The following is a 17,217-nucleotide window of genomic DNA, read 5'->3' on the forward strand; positions in this document are numbered from 1 at the left end:
CAGGTGACTGGTGGCAATCTGCTCGAATTCCCCACAGGAAAAGAGGAAGGTCCCTCTTTATATTTTCTTCTGAGGACAAAAATCTATCCTTCCAAAATACAGATACCCAAAATATCATTGACACAATTTCTCCTTTCCCCCCTTTTTTCCTACTTTTATCTTTTTGTCCATTAATTTATAGGGATAAATGGAAAATGACACCTTGAGGTTCGGGACACAGGCCCTCGGGGGATTATGCAACGAAAGATAGGAATGGGGTTTCTTCTTTCAAGGAGCATGCAGTTCAGCTGGGGAGATAAGATCTGAACATCTCAAATGTCAAAAATAGCAGGACAAAGGCGAGTGCCAATGAAACATGGCATTCAATGCTGGGGAGTTAAAAGGGAGATTTGCTCTTTGGGGCTGACGTGGCAAGTGAGAAAGTCATGGGCTCGGAAGATGGGCAGTGGAGGGAGAAGGTGGAAGAGGACATGTCTTCCGGGAAGTCACTCAGAGCAAAGGCGTGGAGACCGGATGCCCCAAGTGAGCTCGGTGGACAGGGAGAGAACTCAGCTGGGTATAGCAACTAGTTTATATCAGACAATAGTAGGAACAAGTAGGGGAGCCAGGTTAATTTTTGGGACCTTGAACATCAGGTAAGGAGTGGGTACTAAAGCCACACCCAGCTTACTTCTTTTTTTTTTTTTTTTAATCCTCATCCGATGATATTTTTCCATTAATTTTTAGAGAGAGTGAAAGAGAGGGGGAAAGACAGAGAGAAACATCGATGTGAGAGAAACACATCGATTGAATGCCTCCCACATGCGCCCTAACCAGAGCGCAGGCCAGGGAGGAGCCTGCAACCAGGATATCTGCCCTTGACTAGAATCAAACCCGGGACCTTTCTGTCCACAGGCTGACACTCTATCCACTGAGCAAACTGGCCAGGGCACCAGCTTACTTCTTAACCAGCCCCACTGCCATAAGCCATTTATCCTTTCCTCTGGGTTTTCTCCAAATTTTTCTTCCAATGAAAATACCATTGCTATTATTAGATTAAAATAGAAAATGTGTCTAATTACTAGAAATTATGGATTAACCCTAGATTTGTGTTGTTGTTTTTTTCCTGTTAATTATGACTTTGAAGCGGCTACAGGACTACCAACAGGCTTAGTAAGGGCAGCTCAGTAGCTGCCATGAAAAAAGCATACCAGCTTTTTGCAGCATTCCTGTTGTTTGTTTATTTTATGGCATGCCTAACTAGGTTTTAATTATTACATGATGTGAAAATAACTTGTTGAAAGTGAAAAAATAATTTATGTTAGCATTTAATCTTATCTCTATGGGATAAGCCCACATCCCAAATTGCTTAGGGGAACGCCTGAGTTTCAAGAACACTGGAAAGCCAAACTCAGCCATGTGAATGTGTGTAGGACAGATTGTGTTTTAGCAGCTGAGGTAAAGCTTGCTTACTGATTCAGCAGACGGGTTGTGAAGCATCATTTGGTCAAATAAACATCAAGAAAGCCTTGCCCTAACTAGAATCACTGTGACAGGCAGTGGTGGCATCAGCCAGCCCCCTCCAGCCAACTCAGGCTCCCTGTCACTCCTAACTCTCCAAATGTGTGTTATGTAAGTACTTCCTCCTCTGTCACTTTGTTATTGCCTCTGGCACTTACAGATTCCTGGTACCACACTCCCTCCCTAGACAAGAGAACTTGAGATGCCCTTCATAACCAATCACATTCCCTCACTTCGCTAGCCTTCTGTTTAGTCTTTGGCCCCTGAGCACTTCCTTTGCAATAACCTCAATTTCATCAACTGCTCATTATAAATCTGTGCAGTTTCCTTGACTTTGTGAACTGGCACGGGAAAGGATCTTGAAATCATATCCTATGAGAGACCAGTTGAAAAAAGTGGTAAAGGAAAACAGGCGTTGAATGTCACGTTCTCAGGTCCACGTGATCTCTTGCCTTGACTTTTTTTCTGTGTTGTACCAGGTAAGATGAAAAGCTCCTTGAGAGAAAGGGACCATATAAGTGTCTAAGAGTCTCTGGAATTAAATGTCAAGTAAAAACCATCACAATTTTTTTAAAAGGCTTGCTCTGTGTAGGCTACCTAAGGCACAAGGACGTCATGTTCCTTTTTAATTATGAAGTGCAGCTGTCTCCCTCCAAGGCAAATTCTTCATTTGGAATTATTGCTGATATAAAATCAGACCGAGAGAAATCTTGAGATGGAGGGTCACGTATCCTTTTGCTTCCAGCTTCTATGCTGCTCACTGTTGTTGTTTTTTTGTTTTGTTTTTTGAAAGTGAAGAAAAACGTGGGTATGCCCCTTGATGAGTCTTGAAATACCCATTATCTGGAATAAGCAGGAATATAAAAGTAATACTAGCTCCACGGAAGACAGGCCCATGGTTACACATTTTTAGGAAAGAGTCTTTGTTGTTGACTTTTCCAGGCCTCATGAGACAAAGAGCCTTTTTGTTTAATTTTACCCAAGGGTAGAATTTGTCTCTGGTGCACTCAGAATATAGCCCTTCGAGGTTTTCACCATTCTTCAGGGTCTCTATTTCAGCTCCAAACCCCAGGAGGACCCCAGGCCTTGCATCTTTTACAGTTTATATATTAACACCCCTATCTCATCCAGGTAGAAAAATCAGCATTGGTCCCTGGAATTTCTCTTACTTTCTGGAGCCTTCATTTGTACATTTACAGAAGCTATTGGTTATATGTTATTCAGCACACTTGCTGCTATGTAATGAGATGCTGTTCAGATTATCTGTCTTGTCATATCAGCAAATGGAAGTCTCAGACTTCCTCCTTTTTATAAAGTTAAAATTTTTATTAAAGTTTAACATACATACCAGAAAGTGAATAGATCACAAGTGCAGAGCTCATTGAATTTTCACAAAATGAACTTGCTGTGTTTGCCACCCATGTTAAGCAGTTGAACCCCAGAAGGCCATTGGAGTCCCTGAGGCTTTAACCACACCTCCCAAAGGTTACACAATTGTGACTACTATCCTTGAGCTTTGTGTGAATGGAATCATACAGAACCTACTCCTTTCTTTCCCACATTATATATGTGAAATGCATTCCTGTCTCATGAGCAGCAAAGTCATTCTTTCTCACAGATGTAGATTACTCTCTGTATGTACCAACCTTCATCCATCCTACTGTTGATGGACATTTGGAGTGTTTCCAGTTTTGAATAGGATGAGCATTCTTGCCCATGCCTTTTGGTATACACCTGCGTCATTTCTGCTGGGCCTATCCCAGGAGGTGGGGTTCCTGGGTATGGAGCGTGTATGCTGTGGCTATACTCGTTCCTGCCTAACAGTTTGCCAGAGCGGCTGTACCAATTTACGCTCTCCCAGCAGTGCCTGCAGGTGCCAGTTGCTGCACAGCCTTGCCAACCTTCAGTATTGACAGAAACAGTAGAAGCTAGAAGTTAATGGAATGACATTTTAAAAGTGCTGAAAGTAAATAGCTGCCAACCTGGAATTCTAAACTGAGACTGTCAGCCTCGCTTCTCTGCATTTCCTTTTTCTCCTGGCTGCCCTGCTAGCTCTGGATTCCTGCGTGTGCCTCCCAATTCCCTGGAGACTGACAAAAGCTCTGCTCAGCTTTTCTGCCCCTTTGCTGAGTTTTCTGCTTGGCTACTCAGCCTCTGTTCCCGGGCAGGTGCCTCAAGGGGAGAACAGGTATAGAATGTCAGGCTCAACTCATTGTGTTCTTCATTTTGCTGGTGCCTTACTCTTCAAATCCTATCTGCCTCGGTAGCTCTCCTATGCTTTCACGCAGATTTTGGGTGTTATTTTTATTTCATCCAGCTATTTTAATTTTCCTGTTTTTGTTGTTGTTAAGAAGGGACAAGCTAATTCATCTAAGCTGGCACTGTAATTTTCAGATTTATTATTTAATTAGGATTTTTCAAGCCATTTTTAAACCAAATGTTCTATCAACCTTAAATTTTTTTTCTTGTAATCTGAGAGCATCAAATTTACTCCAATTCATAGAGTTTTCATCAGGTGCTTTATGCTAATACTGTTGTCTCAGGAAGCATCCATTGGATGCTTTTGTCTTATAATTTTTATTTTAACTACTGGCCACTGTCAAGGTCCAGTTTCTCCAACGGTGGCTGAAAGTTCTACCCAATGCAATAAGGCAAGAAAATGACATAAAAGGCACACAGATTGGAAATAAAGAAATAAAACTGCCTCTTATCACACATGGCCTGACTTCTGAGGAGTTGTTGATATTTCTCCTTAGAAAATCAAGTCACTCTCAAGAACAGTATAGCATTTTCTTAAACAGCTACACATGCAATGGCCATATAATCAGTAATTCCACTTCTCCAATTTATCCCAGAGAATTGAAAACTTATGTTCACATAAAAACCTCTACACAAATGTTGATAGCAGCTTTATTAATAATATCCACAACCTAGATATCCTTTCAATGGTGAATGTTTAAACCAATTTTGGTATATCCATAGCATGGAATACTACTCAGCAATAAAAATTAACAAACTGTTAATTAACAACATGGACAATTTTCAAGTGAATTAGGCTGAGTGAAAATCCCTAGTCCCAAAAGTTTACACACTGTTTGATTCCATTTATATAACATCCTTGAAATGATGACATTATAGAAGGAGCACAGACTAGTTGCTGCCAAGGGTTCAGGAGTGGGTGAGGACAGAAGGTAGAGGATGTGAACATAAAAATTCAACATGAGGATCCTTGTGGAGATAGAACGTTCTGTATCTTTCCGGCATCAATTTCAGTGTTCTGAGCAGGACATTATACTGTAGTGTTGCAATGTGTTACCATGCTGGGGAAACTGAATAATAGGCACATGGGATCACTCTGTATTATTTCTTACAAATACGTGAGAATTTACAATGATCTCAAAACCTAAAGTTTAAACAACAAACAAAATTAACCAGTAATGTATATATGCCAGTGTGCCAATGTTGAGAAACCTTGATCTAGAAGGAAAGACAGACATACCAAATAAGGAAGCTAAGGAAGGGCTGTGAGCCTGTGGTTGTGGGGGCAGGGAGGGGAGGAATCAAGGCTGGTTTCACAGAATACATGTCATTTTGTTTGAGCGTCAAAGAATATCAGGTTTCTAGGAGCAGAAGAAAGGAAAACATTTTCTGTTGTGAAGAATAGTCAAGTTGTGTCATGGTGTCTCAAGGTATCTAGTGAGCAATGATGAGGTGGTCTGGGGCCTACATCAAGGAGTTACTGCAGTTCTTGAGTGATAATAAGTGCTGAGCTTCAGGTGCCAAGCTCTGAGTTATACATGTAACGGATGCCTCCAGCAGGGAAGCACAGTTACTCCTATACTCGAGACAGAGCTTCAAGGATAGAGAGTATGCAAGGGAGTAGGCCAAATAAACCCAGTGGGAAGCAGTCAGGGCTCCTTGACACTTAGAGTCCCTCATGACTTTAAGTGTTGTTCACGCTTTCCTAGGCAGTGAGTGGCCACGGTCTAATCTTCGTTTCAATAGTCTATCTGGGGGTTGACTGTCTGGCACCTGCATTAGATAGGAGAGAGATTGGAGCCAAAGAAGACAGGAAATGAAAGAGGCCCTGTATCGGGGAAATGGAACACACAAGATTAGATGGATAATGGAGACATTTCAGAGGACTTGGAGACACCCAGTTTGGCAAGAGAGGTCTGAGCTGATTCTGAAGTTTCTAGTCCAAGATAGAGGTGCCACTTCTCAGGATGTCCCTTCCGGAAATAGAAATGCAGGAAGATAAACAGATCCAAGAGGGAACGTGGTGATGTGATTGATTTGGGAGGTGTGAGGTGTGAGGTGCACAGGGCTGCTGGCAATTTCCAGGAACTAGTTAGAAACTTGGTTCTACAACCCAGGAGAGAGAATCAGACTGAAGATATGTCGTGAGAGGTTGGATGAGGTTACTTGAGTGACAGAAGCTTCCAGAACTGAACTTGGGAGAATATCAACACTCAGGTTAGAGAAGTTAGGAATGAAGAGAACAGAAATGCAGGAGAAAATCTAGAAGAAAAAACTTTGAAGTCCAGGGTGGGAAATCACAGAGGAAATTATACACAGCAGAACCTGGAACCGCACAGAAATTCTGAGAGATCAGACAGGGGAGAAGAGTGTTGAATCGACACTTGGGTGAACCAACTTTCACAGAGGGGCCTGGATGGAGCACTGAGGGATGTGAAGGGCTGTGTACACAAGAAGAATCCAGTGGGAAGGAGTGTGCTGCAGGGGCTGTCAGCCTTTATTTTTCAATATAATCCTATATAATAAAAGGCTAATATGCAAGTCGACCAAAGGGCGGACCAACTGGTTGCTATGATGCGCACTGACCACCAGGGGGCAGACGCTCAATGCAGGAGCTGCCCCCTGGTGGTCAGTGTGCTCCCACAGGGGGAGCGCCACTCAGCCAGATGCCAGGCTCACGGTGAGCGCAGCAGCCGTGGTGGGAGCCTCTCCCGCCTCCGTGGCAGCACTAAGGATGTCCAACTGCCGGCTTAGGCTTGGTCCCCATGGGGAGTGGGCCTAAGCCGTCAGTCAGACATCCCCTGAGGGCTCCCGGACTGCAAGAGGGCACAGGCTGGGCCAAGGGACAACCCCCCTCCCCCCCCAGTGCACGAATTTTGTGCACCGGTCTCTGATAATATTATGATTCAAGTTATTTTTCTCCCATTAACTTTCTTACACCTGGTGAATTGTTCTCTAGCATCACTTTCATAATTATATATGTTTTAAAGAAACCATAACTAGCAGAGCAACAGTGGCAAAAAGACCTTTTACCAGAGAGTTGGTCATTTTTAATATCTAATTTTAATACAAATCATTTTATGTATATTTTGTTTAGATACAGTTTCTGTTATTGGAAACTGCATGTTGATGAGTAAGTGGAAATTTACATTTTCATTTTGAACCTTTTTTAAGTTTCAGAGCCAGGTTAGGGAATGTGTGCATGTCTGTATGTGTGAATTTCATGAAAATTATATTTTGTGCTTTCCAGTAGTTGATTAAGCTTCTTACTCTGTTCTGATTTTGCTTGAATGCCTGTGAATCTCACAGTAAAAGACTTTTGTTTCACAACCTCTGGGAATACCATGCAGTGCAGAATATGAGATTTTTAGAGGCCCAAACTAACTTGGTAGAAATTCAAATCCATCTTTTATCTTTTAGATAAAAGCCTTTGAAATCCTTTTAGTGTGAAGTTATCAGCAGGCTTGATTCTCATATAACCTCATTACTAACCCAAGGATTATTCAAAATGCATGGAGAGCAATGCTCTGTGGCTGAAACTCGGTTTTCATCAACTCTATGGTCCAGAGATAAGCCCCATGTGGTCCACCTGGTTCTGGTTGGGAAATTCTGCTTCTCCTGCCCCCATCCCCCCTAGAAGATCAAGTACAAATTCAAGGCTCTCATAAGTTGTGCACGAAAGATAACTGTTCGGCTCTATTTGAGCATTGCCCAAACTTATTTAACCACAGAACCTTTTCCATATTAACATTTTATAGCTCACCTAGGGGTTTTGTGAGATAAGAAGTGGAATGGATATTTTTAAGGGATTGATGCCTCAGATCCGAAGTCTGTACTGCTGGAAGTAATGGGGTGTCCTCAACATATCTTTGTGTCATGGATTGGACTTGTTGAAGTGTGAGAAAAATTTCTTATCTACCTTCCTCACTGCTCATCTTTCTCCCCCCAGAATTTCTGGAATTGGCTTATTAGGTACTGGGCTTTTGCATATTTTCCTGAAAAAGAAAAAAAAAAAGAAGAAGAAGAAGAAGAAAGCTTCATCAGTTGTTTTTAATCTCATTCAATGGAATAAGATTCCAGTTAAGAAATTAAAATAGAATTTGTTGTGGATATAAACATATGAACAAAAGGTCATTATATGAGGTTCACCAGTTGTTATTCTCAGGTTTAGTTAAAACAAGATAATTCACTGTTTGGGGGGCAAATGTAGGTTCCAGAACTGAGACCATTTGATGATTTACTTATTCCATCAGGGGATGATCTTATCTGCTCAGATTTACATTTGGAGCAATAAAACCTCTGGCAGCTGCTGCTGGCTGTCTCGTGAAGAGGAGGCAGAGATAAGAACATGCCATTTTTATGGCTTTCTTGAACATCTGAAGTTGGGGTGAGGGTGGGAAAGGTTTACCTATGGAGGCCATAAATGACCGAGTCTGATACCAGGGAGGTAAACCAGTCCTTTTTGGAAGAGCTGGTAAATCTCTCAGATAACGGGCCTCCATATGTTAAAACCTGTCAGAGGCTTTAAAAAAATCAAGGGACAGTTGCCACCCCCTCTTCATCAGGAAAACAGTCATTTCAATTTTAAAATATTATGGGCTTTCAACTTTTCTTATGAGCTCATAAGGTAACTTACTCACCCCACCCTCTAGGATCCTGAGCAAGGTAGGGTCTGCCTGGTGACTTGATTCCGGCTGACAACATTCTGGTCAGGGTGCAGTTTGGGGACAGCCCTTAGGGGAGGGCCTGGACACAGTCTCAGCCCATGGACACAGACAGACCAAGAGTGTAGCCATTGCCCAAGTCGCTGCCCTTAGCAAGACTCATCGGAGGCCACTCAGGTTCCTGACAGGTGCGGGCATCAAGGACGATTATTCAAACCCCTGAATTCATGACTCCCAGGCTGTGACAGTGTGGTCTGTGTGAGCTCATTCTCAGAGTCTAAAATTATTCAGCTTTCTTCTGTGGACATGAGTACTTTGGTTAAAAGCTGCCAAGATTATGACAGAATCTGGTGGGGGGGAATTTTTATTGCCTAATAAATAACATCATAGAAGGTCATAATTCCATATTAGCCACTAAATATCTAAAATGGTTAAAGTATGCAAAGTTAGGTCCAAGATATGGATGAAAAACAGCTCAGTGACATTTCTTGAGAATTATTCATTTTCTTTTCCAATCTGAAAATGGAACGGGAACATTCAACTAAATCCCAGGCTTAGAAAGCTGAGCATCGCCTGGAGGACTTAAAGAATTACATTGGCAAAGCCATTTTTCTTTGGACTTTAAATTACAAATTAAAAAAAAAACACACACTTCTCCATGGAATTTTGGGAGAAATCTCAAGTTTTCAGATGTTTAAGACTTAAACAGACCTGTACAAACTCACATCGTGGTCTTTCTTTGCCTGCCATCGTGGACAGACACTGAGATCTGCTGGGGAGAGACAGTGCCCCTCACTTTTGGAGCATCTTCATTGGTGGGTCAGTTGTCTTCTGCAGTGAATTCTACGATCCTGCAGTGCTCCTAGGCAAGACCTTCTTTCTTTTGGATAAAGTCATTGCTCTAGATACAGTGAATCTATTTTTCATCTTTCTGCCCTTACTAGGGAAGAGCTGTTTCACACACACACACACACACACACACACACACACACACACACACACACACACCAGCCTCTGCTATAGTCTTTTCTCTCCTTGAAGACCTTTTACCTACCTAACTTCTTGTCTTTTAACCCCATGTTCTTTGAACGTTTTTACCCTTTCCTCTCCCTGAAAATTGCTATGACAGTGTGGTCTGTGTGAGCTCCTCAGTCATCCCTTCAAACCTCTCCTTCCCTAAAACTAAACATCAATCCAGTGTACAGTTTGTTGAAAGGCATGGAGTGATGCCACTAGGTCATGGCTCATGGGGATTGCGATGGGCAGAGACCTCCTCCTCCTAGCAGGGCTCAGTGGATCTCCAAGGACATCTGTGGGACTGGACATAAACCCAACACAGTGCACATCCCATGTGCTGTTAGATCCTTTTAGCACTTACAGGGCTGACACTCCTGTTGTTTGCCTCTCGGGCAGGTTGGGCTAACCTTTTCTCTGTCCATTAAAACATAGTTTTTGTTGTTGACAGAGACCAGATACTGCTACACCCAGCACACAATGGAAGTCACGGGAAACAGCATCTCTGTCACCAAACGCTGCGTTCCGCTGGAAGAGTGCTTGTCCACTGGCTGCAGAGACTCCGAGCATGAAGGCCACAAGGTCTGGCAACAAAGCACGTGCCGGGTCAGCAGAGTCAGCCTTTCTCCTCTTCAGATGTCCGCCAGTGCTCATGAGCAAAGTCTCACTTCCCATGGAGGCTGGCTTTTGACTGTCCTTACAGCATTAGAAGATGCTTCCTTTCCGGTTTTCTCTAAAAGAATAAAGATTTATACCAGGGTATAGGATAAATGATGTAAACACAACACCCAGAGGGTATTGAAAATTATCGCAAGCCCTTTCTTCACTCAAGAAAGTAATAAAACTGCCAGAAGGAAAAGGAACAAGGGACCAATTATGTCCTCATGGCAAAGCACTGCAGGTGCAGCAACAACTCATCAGCTGTGGGTGGCCAAGGCAGTTTAGCTTTGATAGCTTTCTGTAAAGTGGGGCCATGCCTCTTGCAGAATGCTGATTTGGGGAAGGTATGCGTTGGCTCCTGAGTCATTTCAGTAGGGAGTGAGAGAACCTTTTCCTTGTGGGGTTGCTCCCCTGAACTCCCATCTGGTGCCTGTACCGAAGCACTCAGGTTCAAACCAACTTTGAGGGCAGTTTTGAAAGAGAAAATAACGAATCAGAGGAAGGCCACCTGGCACGGGTGGGATGGGGAATGCCCCTGACTCCCTTGCTGGTGGTTCAGAGCTGAGCTTGTATGTCAGGACTTGGCCTTTATTTTTTCGCCTCAGGCTGCCTTCCTGGGGGTTGAGAGCAGTGCCCGCTCTGATAACCGGCAATGGTACTGTTCATGGGGGCTTCTTTCTCTTAAGACTTGTCAAACACTAAGAATTAAATTTTAAAGTATAATCTGCTTACCAGCTCCTGGTTTGCAATGTGAAGGTAAACCTAAGAGTTTTACTTGACCCTCTAGCAGGCTGGACCTGGTTCTCTGGCATCATTGTGGGTACTTCACCAAGGAGGAAGTTATAGATCAGAGAAGTGACATCATGTGCCACAGGCCACACAGCTAGTGATCAATAGAGTCAGAAACCCAACTCACTTCTGACCCGTTTCTCTCTTGGACTTTAAAACATCTCCCAGCCCCTATCAGTGGTGAGCAGACTGAAATCTCTGCACGGAGTGACAGAATATTACCCATCACAGAGTCTTCATGCATTACTATTGAGGCGGACCACTTGCAAATCTTGTTAAGATGCAGATTGTCGTTTGCTAAGTCCAGGGCTAGCTTGAGATTCTGCATCTCTAATGAGCTCCCAGTTGATGCTGAAGCTTCTGGTGTGTACTCAGTGTAGCTATGGCCTGAAGTAACTTCTGTCGATAATCCTTTGGGTATATTTCCGTCTCATGATCCACAAGGAAAGCTGTATGAAGCATTAATTGCATAAATGAAAACCCTTCAAACCTTAACTCACCTACCAGAATGGAGAGAATGATGCAGACAATTCTGATGAAAGTAAATATTTAAGTTAAAATTACCTGGGTTGTGGTCCCTTCACTTTCCCTGTGAAAACTTGGCAAGTGGAAATTGCCCTCGTCACAGTTTCCTCGAGTGGTCAGAAGGAGCCTCTTTGGGAAAGGTGGGATAAGTATTATTGATAATCCCCACTTCAGAGAGGGACTAGCCAAGGTCTAGGAAATGTGTAAAACTGGAGTGACCACAGGGTGCGATGTCAAAAGCAGGACCCATGTCCCTTGAAGCTTCGTTGGGGCCTTCCGTTTTGACCACACTGCTTCCAGATGACATCTCATCGCAGCCGCTGCGATGCAGGCTGGTGTCTCCTTTGTAGAGCAGGTCATTTCCGTCTGAGTCTCATGGTGAAGGAGCCAGTCCCTTCAAGAATCCCTGCCTCCTTCCAAGACCTGCCCGCTTCTCATCACCCTTCTTTTTCTTCTTTCCAGGTCTGCACTTCCTGTTGTGAAGGGAATATCTGTAACTTGCCGCTCCCCCGGAATGAAACTGATGCCACATTTGCCACAAAGTCACCCATAAACCAGACAAATGGGCAGCCGCACTGCGTGTCAGTGATAGTGTCCTGCTTGTGGGTGTGGCTGGGACTCACCTTATAGCAGCTCAAAGGCACGATGTGTGGTAGCAATCCGTGGGGATCTCAGCGGCCCGCAGTCATGCATGAGTCATTGGCCTGGCAACAGTGCACACGTGAAACCACAGTACTCAAGGGTGTCTTCCTAGTCAAGCATCTCCACTTCCCATGAGGAACAGCATTGCTTCCGTCCAAGACCTCATCGAAGCCAGCCTGCCCCTAAAATAGACCGAGTTCTACACCATAAACCGTTGTTTTCACCCCAAGAAGTAGTTCTGCATTTATTGAGTTTGGGCTCTTCATTTGGAAGACATGCACGAGCCACAGGAGATCCTGGGCCCCTCTGAGATGTTAGGCAACGTGAATAGCTGTGCGTTTTTTCAGGAGAAAGTTAAAGGACTATTGGTTTAAATATAACCATGAAATTCACTTACAGCTCTAGAATTTTAAAATTTTAATTGCAAAATGAATGGGCTGTTTCCTCGGAGATTCCTACTGAGTCCCTAGAAAAGAAGTGAACAATTTGTCCAATTTAATTTTTCCAACATTCTTCTCCTAATGGCGGGGATCGTATTCCCTCTGCTCTGTGTGGGAGATAAAAAGGCAATCATAAAAGTTTGCTCTATGGGGAGGAGGGCTAGAAAAGGATTTTTCCTAATTTAATGGAATTCGCATCCGTAAAGTGGGCGTTTATCCCTTCGTATCATTGGGGAGATTGGCTTGACTTAGCACCTTCTTATGCTCCACTCGATCCTGGTTCTTCCTGGGCCGGTGGGTGTTCCACGGCAGGATGGGGTATTCTCTCCAGGCATGGGGTTCTATTCAGACACAGCTAATTCAGGCAGAGAGAGGACTTAAAAATGAAAGGAAGGAGAATGTCTGGAGGTTGGTCCTCCTTCATTGTGAGGATCCAGTGAGTGGCTCAGCCAGATCTTCCTCCATCAGCAAGTCATGCTTCCCAAGAGCTCTCCCCGTTCTTCCTCTTTCAAATCCCCAGTGACTTTAGGGGGAAGGTTCTACATTGAATTGTCTGGAGATTCATAGGGAAAGAAGACATGATATCCTAGGATGAGAAGTAGGTGAACCAGTGGGATGGTAGTTGAGACTAGTAAGGAGACCTAGTGGGAAGTTTTTATTTCTTTTAGCTGATTGCTTTTGAGGTAGACAATAAAAACTTCACCATCCTTCCTATATTTTTGGCACCTCAAGTTACAATTTTTTCTTCTTCCTTGTAAATCATTTATACAATATTTATTTTTGTATGGCATAACTAGAAACTAAAATATATTGTAAAAGATTCTTTATTCTGAACAGAATGATCAAATCAGAATACTTATTTTTCAACAGTGGTAGAGCTTGTAATATATGTATTGAACATTATCTATAATACTTGCACCAGTGTTGAAAAAAGCTACTTATGTTGTGAGCAAGAGTAATGTGTTCGCTTTGAGGTTTTGTGTTTGCTCATGGTTTCCTGTGCTGTGGTCCTAGAAGCATTTGGGTGGTGACCATCACTGGTATGCATTTCTCTGCAGGGTTATGGGGCGTATTTGCATGAAATTCGGTGGAGCCATTGCGGATAAAGTTGTCAGGGTCCATCTGCTCTGCACAGGAAAATGTTTCTGGCTCATAAAATGAGACCTCCTCAGGGACCAATATGAACTGACAGTGGTTAACTCTGATACACAATCATCTAAATTGCATCAAATGGCCTTAAATCAGAGTTTGGCAGGTTTATCAATAAGTTGCTTATAATTGGGGTGGGGAATTAGAGGAGAGGGAGCAAAACATTTATTAAGCACCTCTTATGTGCCAGGCACTATGCTAAGCACTTTACATAAATTAGATCATATAATTCCTACAAGAACCATGTAAGGAAAATTATTATTACTTACACTTTAGAGCTGAAGGTACTGTGATTCTAAGAAGCTCAATAACATGAAGCCTTTTCCTTCTGATTTAGGGCATATGGATGAGGAGGGATTGAAGAGGAAGGGAGGGTGGAATTACCATCCCTAGGAAAACTTGCAGGCCTGACTTCATGGGAATTGGCCATCTTACCATGCATAGTTTGTCCAGTCCTGCCTCTGCAGGGTGCCATTTGCATGTGTCCCCAGATGTTTTTTCTTTGGGGGGGGGTGAAGGGATGGTTTCTTCATTCATTCCTCTCGTTAAAAGAGGAAACGGGTTGATCCTACATATAAAGATGCTCTAAGACAATGAAAATTGGATGCTGTACATATCTACATATACATTTTGTGCATGGTCACTGTCCACTGACACCTTCCAAGTACTGCATGAGATTTCAATAGGAGACAGAGTCCAAAAGTTGGTTCTTCATGAGAAAATGGGCACTCCAAAGCCTCCCTGGCTGGTGCACAGGCCCAGGTCCACAATGACATCTGCCACCCAGAGGATCACTGCAAACTCCAAACAGATGTGGCTGTGTGCACCCTGTATGCCTGTCAGAATGGCTGGTATTTTATTCTCTCACAAGAAAGTGATTTGCTTGCCATCCTCAGCCTCAAGGAGCCACAGAAGGGCCGTTTATGGGGAAGGCCCAGGACTGATCATCCATCTGACTTTCTACCCCATTAAGCCTTCCGTTAAATCCCACCACTGATGATGGCTTGAAGTGCAAAGAGCCGTGATGTGTATATGAACATATGTGCCACTTATTTATTTTTAGACTCCCCACAGCATTCATGTCAATATGGGATAAATGCCTAAATTTTGTAAATATTGTACATTTTGTAAATCAAGGAATAAAGGTTTTAAGTGTATCGCTCCAGGCTCTTCCGTGCAAATGCACATGTCAATCAATGATTCAGGCATCCAGATTATGTACCAGGCATTGCACGTAGCGCCATAGGGAACTTACTTCTAGAAGCTCACCTTCTAGTTGAAGGACAAGAAATGCATGCATGAAAAGATACAAGACAGTTTACTCATGCCAAATGATTCTTAAACACAGTAAGTGCTGCAGAAGATCCAAGAAAGAAAGATTACCAGACTTTTCCATCAGGGTTGCAGTTCTCCCAGAACATTTCTTTGTTAAATCAGGAAATACAAAAAGATTGTGTGTGTGTGTGTGTGTGTGTGTGTGTGTGTGTGTGTATCACCCCCACTAACAATTTCTAAATCTTGTTCTCTTCTTGGAGTGAATTGTGTTGATGATACAATAGAAAGCATTTTCCCTTGATGGTTTCTTCTGCAACAGGAAACAAATGTTTGAATAACATAGATGTCATTTTCATATATACAAGGAATTTATTGTAATTTTCACAGTAAAATGGTAGACATTGAAAGGGACCTTGAAAAACTAACTTGTTTGTGATTTCTGATTATTCTTTAACACCCTCTATTTTGAAATTTCCAGGAAAAAGTAAATATTTCCCAAAGTTAAAGGTTTTCTCTTAGGTTCTGGATCAGTGACACAGTTCATGCTCTAAAGTGATATTCGTATTTCAGTGAGGATAGTTGTTATCACTAACCTTTATGAATAACTGTGTGTTCAATGGGCACAGCACCTCAGGTAGACTGTGCTTTTAGAAAATCTGATTTTGAAAACAGACTTACACAGTAGCCCAATTGGGGGGTTTAAAAGGAGCCTTCACTTCATAAAGGCACTTTATATCTCTTTGCCAACACACATAAGATTTTATCTACAAATGAGACCCAAGGCACACCAGGTCTCAAAAACCAGATGTGGTGCCTTGGCTACATTATGGTGGATTTGATCTGAAATACCTAAAGTGCTTTCACAAGTTTTTTTAATAAATGACTTTAACTTGCCTATTAGGGGTGAAATATTGAAAGTTGTTTGAGCATCTGTTATTAATCCACATGGTAACTGGGAGATTTAACCTTAGCTATCCAGCCATTTTTCTAAACTCACATAGCAACTTGAAACAGGACCATGGCATGAATATGAAGCATCGTGACTTTAGCCTGGAGTATTCTCCCCTGAGTCTACAGGAAAACAGGTGCTGATACTTCTTTAAATATAAAAATGTCTAACTTAAATTTGGTGTTACACAATCAGTGCAGATTTCCAAAATGACTTTCTAATCAAGACTTCATTCTCAGCTGTTACTCTCTTTATTTTTTTTTAATTTTTTTTTAATTTCTTTATTGATTAAGGTGTCACATATTTGTCCTCATCCCCCCATTCCCATCCCACCCCTCTCCCCACGCATGCCCCAATCCCCTGTTGAACTTAACGTTGGATAGGCTTATATGCATGCATACAGGTCCTTTGGTTGAACTCTCCCCCTCCCCCCCCCCTCCCCCTACCCTCCCCTATCCTCCCTCTGAGGCCCGATAGTCCGATCGATGCCTCCTTGCTTCTGGTTCTGTACTTGTTCCTCAGTCTATGTTGTTCATCATTTCCTCTAGATGAACGAGATCAAATGTCACTAGATATATACTAATAAGAACTGAATGTGAGACGAGCAATAATATTTATGCTGACAGGCAAATGAATCAATCTGTAGCGAGCTTCCCCCTGGACCAACAGTTCTTTTGAGACCCAATTTCGATGTCCAGTAGTTCCTTATGTGTACATGTCAGCACTGACCCCTCAGCTCTGGATGGTGGACAAATGGTGGTAATGGAGGTCCGACTCCCTCTGGTTTGGTCTCGGCCGAACCCAGGGGCACGGCGTCACCTGGACTAAGGGGCACGTGGCCTCACCCATACCCAAGGGGCGCGTGGTCTCACCCGGGCCTGGGACCCAGCCTCACCCGGATGGATCCAGGGGCGCACGGCCTCACCCGGACCCAGGATCTGGCTTCACCCGTACCCAGGGACGCTTGGCCTCTCCCAGACCCAGGGGTACGTGGCCTCACCCGGGCTTAGTTGCACAAGGCCTCACCTGGATCCAGGGACACATGGTCTCTCCCGGACCCAGGGACGCTTGGCCTCTCCCAGACCCAGGGCCACTTGGGTTCACCCGGGCCTAGGTGCACGAGGCCTCATCCGGATCCAGGGACGCATGGTCTCACCCGGACCCAGGGACGCTTGGCCTCTCCCAGACCCAGGGGCACGTGGCCTCACCCGGGCCTAGGTGCACGAGGCCTCACCCGGATCCAGGGACACATGGTCTCACCCGGACCCAGGGATGCTTGGCCTCTCCCAGACCCAGGGCCACTTGGGCTCACCCGGGCCTAGGTGCACGAGGCCTCACCCGGATCCAGGGA

General features: G+C 43.6%; 1 protein-coding gene across 6 annotated transcripts in view; it reads left to right on the top strand.

The window, feature by feature from the left end:
* LYPD6 (LY6/PLAUR domain containing 6) overlaps window positions 1-14,799 on the top strand; it is a 118,979-nt gene extending 104,180 nt beyond the window's left edge. For 5 of the 6 annotated variants that reach the window (XM_054722920.1, XM_054722918.1, XM_054722919.1 and 2 more), the window contains 2 exons: window positions 9,889-10,043; window positions 11,874-14,799. In XM_054722920.1, coding sequence (XP_054578895.1) covers window positions 9,889-10,043; window positions 11,874-12,041 — 323 coding nt within the window. In that variant the 3' untranslated portion in view covers window positions 12,042-14,799. The remainder of the gene's footprint in view (window positions 1-9,888; window positions 10,044-11,873) is intronic. The other variant, XM_008138699.3, reaches the window with a different exon arrangement.
* The last annotated feature ends 2,418 nt before the right edge of the window (window positions 14,800-17,217 follow it).

This window comes from Eptesicus fuscus, chromosome 11 (assembly GCF_027574615.1).
Source record: "Eptesicus fuscus isolate TK198812 chromosome 11, DD_ASM_mEF_20220401, whole genome shotgun sequence".
NCBI classification, from domain to species: domain Eukaryota; kingdom Metazoa; phylum Chordata; class Mammalia; order Chiroptera; family Vespertilionidae; genus Eptesicus; species Eptesicus fuscus.